The sequence below is a fragment of the Phoenix dactylifera genome, chromosome 1 (assembly GCF_051530095.1).
Source record: "Phoenix dactylifera cultivar Ajwa chromosome 1, Ajwa_hap1_PhDact_Kaust_v1.1, whole genome shotgun sequence".
Lineage (NCBI taxonomy): Eukaryota > Viridiplantae > Streptophyta > Magnoliopsida > Arecales > Arecaceae > Phoenix > Phoenix dactylifera.
The window spans coordinates 41,008,400-41,018,907 of NC_143190.1; the positions used below are offsets into that span (position 1 = coordinate 41,008,400).

At 42.4% G+C, this 10,508-nt stretch overlaps 1 protein-coding gene across 2 annotated transcripts; it reads right to left on the reverse strand.

Annotated features, from left to right (window-relative positions):
* Positions 1-4,729: 4,729 nt before the first annotated feature.
* Positions 4,730-8,245, reverse strand: LOC148715248 (uncharacterized). 2 transcript variants are annotated; one of them, XM_089923606.1, is made up of 3 exons: positions 7,920-8,245; positions 7,328-7,432; positions 4,730-6,448 (listed from the first exon to the last, which is right to left on the reverse strand). In XM_089923606.1, exon 3 carries the CDS (start codon positions 6,002-6,004, stop codon positions 4,730-4,732), a length of 1,275 nt encoding a protein of 424 aa, XP_089779732.1. In that variant the 5' UTR covers positions 6,005-6,448; positions 7,328-7,432; positions 7,920-8,245. The 2 variants fall into 2 exon arrangements, with proteins under 2 accessions (XP_089779732.1, XP_089779731.1); XM_089923605.1 differs by lacking the exon at positions 7,920-8,245 and having other exon boundaries at positions 7,328-7,674.
* Between the last annotated feature and the right edge of the window lie 2,263 nt (positions 8,246-10,508).

The following is a 10,508-nucleotide window of genomic DNA, read 5'->3' on the forward strand; positions in this document are numbered from 1 at the left end:
ATTCCCTTTTCCACTTTATCCGACCTAGACTAACCATGGTCACGTTTCCAGCCCGTGACAGGGCAATCAATATAACATGGTTAGTCCATGCCACCACATCCATAAATTCAATTATGCAGATATAGGTTATACACATACATGCATTCATCATAATTCCAATCACAAGCCAACACGACCAAAATATAATTTAATATAAACTATTTTTGCTTTGTCTGGATCATAGCATATCAAACATATATATAGTGCAAAATATTTATATCATGTAGGATTGGCGTACAAGGAATCTTACCCTTTATTGAAAACTCAGACAACTAATCACCCGCCCTCACGGCGATCTATGAACCGGAATGCGCAGGACTCTGCTCAGCGTCCTCTCGTCCAATAGATTGTTCCCCTACAGAACCAAATCATCATTAAAATTTATCAAAGATATATGATGTTGTAGGACCCCAATTTAATCCTCTAAAGGGTCCTCTGAAATCTAGCATCCCAAGATTATCTAGAGTCCTCAAAGCCCTGATCTCCCTGGATCCAAGTGTAAGAAGGAAACCAAACAACAAATAAACAAATAATATAATAAAAGGGTTATATAATAAGAGAAAGAGAGGGGAAAGACCCTCTCTCTTCCTCTCTTCTTCCTTCTTCCCGTCGGAAGGGGAGAAGGGGGTTCGGCCGCCGGTGGCCCACGGTCGGCGACACCCCCTGGTCGTCGGCCTGTGGCGGTGCCGGTGGTGCCACGCCCGGCGACGGCCGGCCAGAATGGAAGAAAGAACCAAGCCGCCGAGGCGAGTTCGGTTCTTCTAAATCCGGCGGCTTCCCGGCCATTTCCCAAGGAAATAGCAGCCAAAGATGGAGGAGAAGGAGGAGAGGGTGCTCACCTTGCCTCCGGCGAGATCCTTCCAACCGGATCGACAGCGACCGCTCCGGTTCCTCCCGCGGCAAGGTAAAACCCAATCTCCCTTCTCTTTTTTTTTTTTTTGTGTGTGTGGAAGCCCTCGGTTGATGCCCTAGGGGAAGAGAGATGGGAGATCTTCCTGATTTGGTAGGATTTTTATCACCCTAAAATCTCTCTTCCGGTGGATTCGGGAGGGGGAGGAAATTTGAAAACAGGGGAGGGAGGATACTCCGATCGGGAGACTCCCTCCCCTCTTTTTGTGTATTGGGCCGCCTTATTCAGGGGCCGGCCCAATCCTAAGTGGGTCTTCACATTCTCCCCCCCTAAAAGAAAAAATTTCGTCCTCGAAATTGACATACTTGAAGTTTCAAAAAGCTGCGGATATTTGACTTTCATTTCTTCTTCGAGCTCCCAAGTAGTCTCTCTTTCTGCATGATTATTCCATTGTACCTTTACAAAAGAAATGGTTCGGTGTCGTAGTACCTGATCCTTTCTGTCCACAATTCGTATCGGAAACTCCTCATAGGTCAAATCCTCCTGAAGATGTAATGGCTCATATGCTACCACATGATTCGGATCTGGAACATATTTCTTCAACATTGACACATGAAAAACATTGTGTACACTGGATAAAGCCGGTGGTAAAGCCAGTCGATACGCCACCTCTCCAACCTTATCCAAAATCTCAAACGGACCAACATACCTAGGGCTCAATTTGCCACGAACCCCAAATCTCATCACACCTTTTGTGGGTGACACTCTCAAGAAAACATGATCTCCAGTTTGAAATTCCAGTTCTCTCCTTCTATTATCAGCATAACTCTTCTGGTGACTCTGAGCTGTACGGAGTCGTTCTCTGATCACTTGCACCTTATCAACAGTCTGTTGTACTATCTCTGGGCCTAACAATTTTCTCTCGCCCACGTCATCCTAACAAATAGGAGATCGGCACTTCCGGCCATACAACGCCTCAAAAGGAGCCATTTGTATACTTGCTTGATAGCTATTATTGTAGGCAAACTCTATTAGTGATAAGTGGCCATCCCATGCTCCTCCTAGATCCATAACACAGGCTCTCAACATGTCTTCCAAGATCTGGATAGTTCTTTCTGACTGTCCATCAGTTTGGGGGTGAAAAGCTGTGCTAAAACTCAATTTGGTTCCAAGAGCCTTATGAAGACTCTTCCAAAACTGTGATACAAATCTACTGTCTCTATCTGACACAATGGTAACTGGGACCCCATGCAACTTCACAATATGTTCTATATATAAACCTGCCAATCTCTCTAAGGAGAAACCAACTCTGAAAGGCAAAAAGTGTGCTGATTTGGTTAGCCGGTCAACAATTACCCACACGGCATCATTACCTCGTAGGGTTTTAGGCAAGCTAGTCACAAAGTCCATGGTGATATGCTCCCACTTCTATTGAGGAATAAGTAGAGACTGTAATGGTCCCGTAGGTCTCTGATGTTCTGCTTTTACCTGTTGACATACTAGACACTGAGCTACAATTTGAGCAATATCCTTTTTCATACCACTCCACCAAAAATGTTTCTTTAAATTCTGATACATCTTTGTGCCTCCTGGATGCATTGTATAAGCCGAGCTATGAGCCTCCTCTAAAATTTCATTCCTTAATTTTGGAACTTTAGGGACGCACAATCTGCTACCGAATCTTAAGGAACCATCCTCATGCACATGAAATTCACTTTGGACACCAGATTCTACTGTTTTCCTTACCCTCTGTAATTCTGAATCCTCTTTTTGAGATGACTTAATTCTCTCAATCAAGGTAGGCTGCACCATAAGATTAGCAAGTCGTACTTGAGGATCATGCAGTCGTACTTCAATTTCATATCTCTCCAAGTCCAACAAAATATTTCTTTGTGTAGTGATCAAAGCCGCTAATTTACTTGAAGATTTCCTGCTTAGAGCATCGACCACAACATTTGCTTTTCCCGGATGGTAATTGATAGTTAGATCATAATCTTTTAATAGCTCTAACCATCTCCTTTGCCTCAAATTCAGCTCCTTTTGAGTATAGATATACTTCAAACTTTTGTGATCCGTAAAAATTTCACAATGTTCACCATATAAATAGTGCCTCCATATTTTTAAAGCAAAGATCACAGCTGCTAACTCCAAATCATGTGTAGGGTAATTCAGCTCATATGGTTTCAACTGTCTAGAAGCATATGCTATCACCTTCTCATTCTGCATAAGAATACAGCCGAGGCCCTTGCGTGATGCATCACTATAGATGCTGAAGCCTCCTGTTCCAGATGGAAGGGCCAATATCGGAGCTGTCACCAATTGTCTTTTCAACTCCTGAAAACTCTGCTCACAATCCTCCTTCCATTCAAATTTTACTTGCTTTTGGGTTAGGCGAGATAGAGGCATGGCAATACGAGAGAATCCCTCAACGAATCTCCGATAGTATCCCACCATTCCCAAAAAGCTGCGCACCTCGGACACATTAGTAGGTCTACTCCAATCGACTACTGCCTCTACTTTCTTTGGGTCGACAGAGATGCCATCTTTAGAGATCACGTGCCCGAGAAAGGTGATACTGTTTAACCAGAACTCACATTTCTGCAACTTGCCATAAAGCTTGTTTTCTCTAAGAGTTTGTAATACTATCCTCAAATGCTCCTCATGCTCTTGTGGACTTTTTGAATAGACTAGAATGTCATCAATAAATACTACCACAAATTGATCCAGGTAGGGTTTGAACACCCGATTCATAAGATCCATAAAGGCTGCTGGTGCATTTGTTAACCCGAAGGGCATAACCAAAAACTCATAGTGTCCATATCTAGTTCTGAATGCTGTCTTTGGTATGTCTTCAGCCTTTATTCTCAACTGGTGGTATCCGGAGTGTAGATCAAGTTTTGAGAAGATTTGTGCCCCTTGCAGCTGATCAAACAAATCATCAATTCTCGGTAAAGGGTATTTATTTCGCACTGTTACTCCATTTATTTCTCGATAATCTATGCAAAGCCGGAAACTGCCATCTTTCTTTTTCACAAATAGTACAGGAGCACCCCAAGGAGAAACACTAGGCCTGATGAAACCCTTGTCCAACAGCTCCTGTAGTTGTTCCTTTAGCACTTTTAATTCAGCTGGAGCCATCCGGTATGGGGCCTTAGAAATCGGTCCAGTGCCAGGAATCAAATCAATGGAGAATTCAACCTCTCTATCAGGGGGTAATCCTGGCAAATCCTCTGGAAAGACATCAGAAAATTCCCTCACAATAGAAATGTCTTCTAGTTTAAGTTCTTCCAGCTGGGTGCTCATTACCATGGCTAAGAATCCTTCATCACCTTTCCGAAGGAGTCGCTTGGCCTGTATGGCTGAAATTACTTTTGGCGGAGGTAACATTCTGTTGCCATTAAAAGTAAACTCTGGCTGACCAGAAATTTGAAATTTTACTGTTTTCTTGAAGCAGTCAACAGTGGCATGATATGCTGCCAACCAGTCCATCCCAAGGATCATGTCGAAATCCTTCATCCCTAGGACTATTAAATCTACTTTCATTTTTCTGCCTTCAATATTCAAGATACAATCTTTGCAAACAGAGTTAACTAAGATTACATCTCCATTAGGGATGGAGACACACAGTTCAGTCTCTAGTGGCAAAGAAATCAATGTACTATTTCTTCCAACAAAATCAGCAGATACAAAAGAATGAGTAGCTCCAGGATCAATCAAAATATAGGCATTCGTGGATGAGATTTCAATTGTACCTGTCACCACAGTGTTAGAGGCGTCGGCATCGTGTTGTGTAAGAGCATAGACTCGCCCCTGAGTTCTAGGCCTCTGCTGTCCTCCTCGTTATTGTTCATTCTGAGTTGCTTGGTTGGTTGGAGCTCCCTGAATAAGCTGAGATGCCTGTCGAGTTTGTTGCTCTCTGCGATTAGGATAAGTGTCTGCCCTATGGCCCTGTTGGCCACATGAAAAACAGTTCCCATTAAACCAGTGACAGTCTCTTCGATAGTGGGGGCCACCACATCTATAGCATTTTACAGTATCCTTGTGCTGAGTTTTATCATTCATAGTAGTTTGTTTCTTGGGCATGGATTCAGTATTTCTGCCCTGCTTATTTTGTAGCTCAGCTTGTCTGTTCCTCTTTTTCAAAATTCTTTCCCTCTCTTCTTGAGTGTCATTTAAGGCCCTTTCAACTACCAAAGCTATGTTAACCACATCCTTGTAGGAAGAAAGCTCGAAGGTAGACACCTGTTGTCTGATTCGGGCTCTAAGTCCACTTTCAAACTTCTCAGCTCGTTCTCTTTCATTCTCCACCTGTCCTGGGGCATACCTGGCCAGTTCCTCAAACTTTGCAGCATACTCTGCGACCGTCATATTCCCCTGCTCTAATCGGGTAAACTCTCGAAATTTCTGCCGTCTCACACTTTGGGGAATATACTTGTCACGGAAAAGCTCCTTAAATCCTTCCCAAGTCAAAGGTGTAGCGTTATGTCCCATCTTTCCTCTTTCCACATTCCACCAAATATCCGCTTCTCCTAGCAGCATAAATGTAGCAAAAGTAACCCTATCCTCATCAGGGCATCTTAGAGCATTGAAAATCTTTTCCATTTCGTTCAGCCAAGTCTCAGCCTCTAAAGGGTCAGAAGTGCCTTTAAAAGCTGAAGGTGCAAACTTTTTGAATTCTGCCAAACTGACATGATGCTCCTGCCGACTTGTAGCCCCCTGTAGGTACTGAGGAGTCACCTGCTGCTGCTGATGTTGTAACTGTTGCTGCATAAATTGTTGCTGCTGTTCCATGAAGCGTTGTTGCATCTCCATCATTCTCATCATGTCTGAACGGGAAGTAGCTTGTTGTTGCATCATTGTTTGCATCATCTGAGAAGCACTCAGTGGTTCATTAGGCTGAATTCCAGGCTCACCCGAGGTTCCTGTCCTTGGAGTTTCCGGGGTTCCCACTTCCAGAGCACTACCAACAGGGTTGACGTGGTGTTCCTGCGGGTGCATACTCTTGGTCGGCGAGGGTGGAGCACCTTCTTGTTGTTCGGAGGGCATCCAAGCAGCAGAGCCATCGGCAAAGTGAGTCGGCCTCCTATTACGCCCACGTCCACTCCCTCGTGCCATATCAACCTATACAAGTTACTTTTAACATTTAAAGATTGCAAAGAAAATGTATCTATGGGGTACTTTAGTAAGTCATTTAATATTCTTCCCCCACTCACTCTCACCTGAACCTAAACCCTAGGATACCTTAACCTTAAGCTCTGATACCACTCTGTCACGCCCCGAACCCAGCATCCGGGTCCGGTACGCGACCGGCCGCATGAGCCCTAGAGCAGTGCCCTAAAGATCATGCAAGGCCTATGATTAACAAAAATTCTAATAAATCCACAACTAATTTAATAATTCAAATAGACAAATCCGACATGTCCAAATAAACAAATTGGTTCAATTACAAAATCTTCAAATGTTCATCGACATCAAAGAGGGATAAACAAACAAACTAACTAATAACTCTGGTACTCGCACTCTGCGCCCATCCCATCCAAATCTATGCATCCTGCAACTCTGGTAAAGAAAAAGAAGAAGAGGGGGGTGAGCTTTACAGCCCAGGAAGAATCCCTACACATCCATACCAACACAATAATAATATGAATTCGAAAACCACGACAAATCGATGCACATTTCATGAAATCATAAACAGTTTCCATAAGACTCAAATAATCAATATAATTATGAACATCAAGCATCAATAAAAGTCCATAATTATACATCAAACATCAATGAAAGTCTGGCCACATAAGAATGATATAGTATCTATATATAGCTTATAAATCACTATGACTATTTTCAATGCTTTTTCTTCCCATTCCATGTTAACTTGATCCGGATCAATTATCTTTCCGACTTTGGGCTACATCCCGGTCACATTTCCGGCTCGTGACGGGGCAATCGATAGTATCACATTTCCGGCCTGTGATGGGGCAATCGATAGTGTCACATATCCAGCCTGTGACGGGGCAATCGATAGTATCACATTTCCAGCCTGTGACGGGGCAATCGATAATATCACATTTCCAGCCTGTGATAGGGCAATCAATAAAAACGAGATAAGCCCAAAGTCCCTGTTCATTTAATCAATTCACAAACACACATCCATTCCCTTTTCCACTTTATCCGACCTAGACTAACCATGGTCACGTTTTCAGCCCGTGACAGGGCAATCAATATAACATGGTTAGTCCATGCCACCACATCCATAAATTCAATTATGCAGATATAGGTTATACACATACATGCATTCATCATAATTCCAATCACAAGCCAACACGACCAAAATATAATTTAATATAAACTATTTTTGCTTTGTCTGGATCATAGCATATCAAACATATATATAGTGCAAAATATTTATATCATGTAGGATTGGCGTACAAGGAATCTTACCCTTTATTGAAAACTCAGACAACTAATCACCCGCCCTCACGGCGATCTATGAACCGGAATGCGCAGGACTCTGCTCAGCGTCCTCTCGTCCAATAGATTGTTCCCCTACAGAACCAAATCATCATTAAAATTTATCAAAGATATATGATGTTCTAGGACCCCAGTTTAATCCTCTAAAGGGTCCTCTGAAATCTAGCATCCCAAGATTATCTAGAGTCCTCAAAGCCCTGATCTCCCTGGATCCAAGTGTAAGAAGGAAACCAAACAACAAATAAACAAATAATATAATAAAAGGGTTATATAATAAGAGAAAGAGAGGGGAAAGACCCTCTCTCTTCCTCTCTCTTCTTCCTTCTTCCCGTCGGAAAGGGGAGAAGGGGGTTCGGCCGCCGGTGGCCCACGGTCGGCGACACCCCCTGGTCATCGGCCTGTGGCGGTGCCGGTGGTGCCACGCCCGGCGACGGCCGGCCGGAATGGAAGAAAGAACCAAGCCGCCGAGGCGAGTTCGGTTCTTCTAAATCCGGCGGCTTCCCGGCCATTTCCCAAGGAAATAGCAGCCAAAGATGGAGGAGAAGGAGGAGAGGGTGCTCACCTTGCCTCCGGCGAGATCCTTCCGACCGGATCGACGGCGACCGCTCCGGTTCCTCCCGCGGCAAGGTAAAACCCAATCTTCCTTCTCTTTTTTTTTTTTTTTGTGTGTGTGGAAGCCCTCGGTTGATGCCCTAGGGGAAGAGAGATGGGAGATCTTCCTGATTTGGTAGGATTTTTATCACCCTAAAATCTCTCTTCCGGTGGATTCGGGAGGGGGAGGAAATTTGAAAACAGGGGAGGGAGGATACTCCGATCGGGAGACTCCTTCCCCTCTTTTTTTGTATTGGGCCGCCTTATTCAGGGGCCGGCCCAATCCTAAGTGGGTCTTCACAGGCTCTCCCACATATAAGCTCATGGAGACTATCTCAAAGCAAAGTTAGTCAAAATTATATCTTACTCGTCTGATTTATAAGTTACACTTCTCAAATCAATTTTCACTTACATAATGCATTTCTCTGAATATTGTTCACATATTCATATTTTTAATATCTGACATATATACTACCATGGAAGTATAATCGTACTGAAAATCATATAAAATATACAATCACATGCCAAATCAAATTTATCAATGTAAATGACATAATACAAATCTACCAACACAAGTAAATAACATGTATATATACTTAATGGTAATCCAATATAAGAATTCTTATATCTATTGCAATCGAACAAGCTACAATGCTTTCAATCAACACTTCAACTTCTTACACAATTTACATCTCGTTTAAAACCCACGGTGTCAAAAATCTTGTTTAACCGTTCCCATATCTTGCAAATTATTCTCCTGCAATACCAAATATATTATGAAAGTTATAAACTGATATTTAACTAGCAAATATGGCAAAGAAATATATATATAACATCACCAACATTTCCAACGCTCTGCCACATGCATGCATGGATGTGCTGCCCGGCATGACATGATGTTCGCCGAATGTTGCCACCCACGCACCCATGTTACTAGAGATGGGTGCCTGGCACGAAGCGGGCCGTGCAGGCACGGCCCGCTTGCTACAGTAACGGGCCGTGCCTAGCACGGCCCGTAAAAGGGGGCCGGGCTGGGTTACGAATTCCTGGCCCGCGGGCCGAGCCCGGCCCGGCCCATAAGGGCCTGTGCTGGCACGATTCGTGGGCCAAGCACGGCACGGCCCGCGAGCCAGCCCAGCATGGCCCATAAGGGCCTGGGCTGGCACAATTCGTGGGCCAAGCACGGTACGGCCCGCGAACCAGCCCGGAACGGCCCATAAGGGCCTGAATCGGGCCTGGGCCGGGCCAGGCACGGCTCGTCCCCCTTAAAATAAATAAAAATAAATTTTTTTTAATAAATTAATAAATATTAGGAACTAAGAATTTATTAATATAAAGCCACCTTAATGATGGGGGGTTTGGCATAGACCCCTACCAGTTTATTAATTTAAATCGAAATGGTACATGAAGGAAGGTTTGGACCTTGGTCTGACCTCCAGAATACAATAAGAAAGAAAAAAATAGAGATGACTCACTTTAACAATTAAAAAAATAAAAATATACAATTATAAAAAATTAAGAAATAAAACTAAATGATCAAAATCTTACTAATCATCAGTATTCACTATTCAGTAGTGTTTGTATCATCATCATCAGAGGATGTTGTATCATGTCTACCTTTATCTTGAAGTCTCGTCTCAGCATCCAACCAATCTTTGAAGCAGAGAAGCATCTCAACTGTTTCGCCAGTCATCCTACTTCTCTTTTCGTCAAGAACACGCCGACCTGCACTAAAAGCGGATTCCGATGCTACTGTGGACATCGGCACAGCTAAAATATCGCGTGCAATTGTAGACATAACAGGATATTGATTTTTAACACTCTTCCACCAAGATAATACATCTAGACTCTCTATTTGATTTTCATCATATACAGACTGAAGATCATTTTGTAAATAAAATTCTAGTTCACTACTTAAAGATGAAGAAGATGAAGATGAACTTGAAGCATGTGTGTGTTTTCTCTGTGCAATGAATGAAAAAATAGATGACGAACGAGAACTACTAGAAGAAGAAATAGAGCTTTGTACGGAAAATCTAGATCCACGAATTTTTTCATCATATATAGCATAAATATCATAAAGAAGTTGTTTTACCTCAATTTTAGCAGGTTCAGGATCTTGAATCATATTTTCACAATATGCACCAAGTAAAATTAGTACGCCATTCAATTTAACTCTTGGATCAAATACAGCAGCTAAGTTATGCATAGGACATATCTTGTCCCAATACTCATTCCATTTAGATTCCATTTGTTCAATAATAGGCATTAAAACATCATCATATCTATGTTCTGCAAATTTTTGACTAATCATATATGCTTGTTGTAAAAATGAACATGAAGTTGGATAATAAATACCAGAAAGAACATTAGTAGCATTATAAAAACTAAGCAAAAAATCTTTCAAAATTTTTTCTTTATTCCAATCAATTTCAGTTAATGTAAAGCCTAATCCACGATCATTAATATATGCACTTAATAAGTTTTTATATGGGTATGCATCATGTATCATGCTATATGTTGAGTTCCAACGAGTAATTACATCAAGTTTAAATTTTTT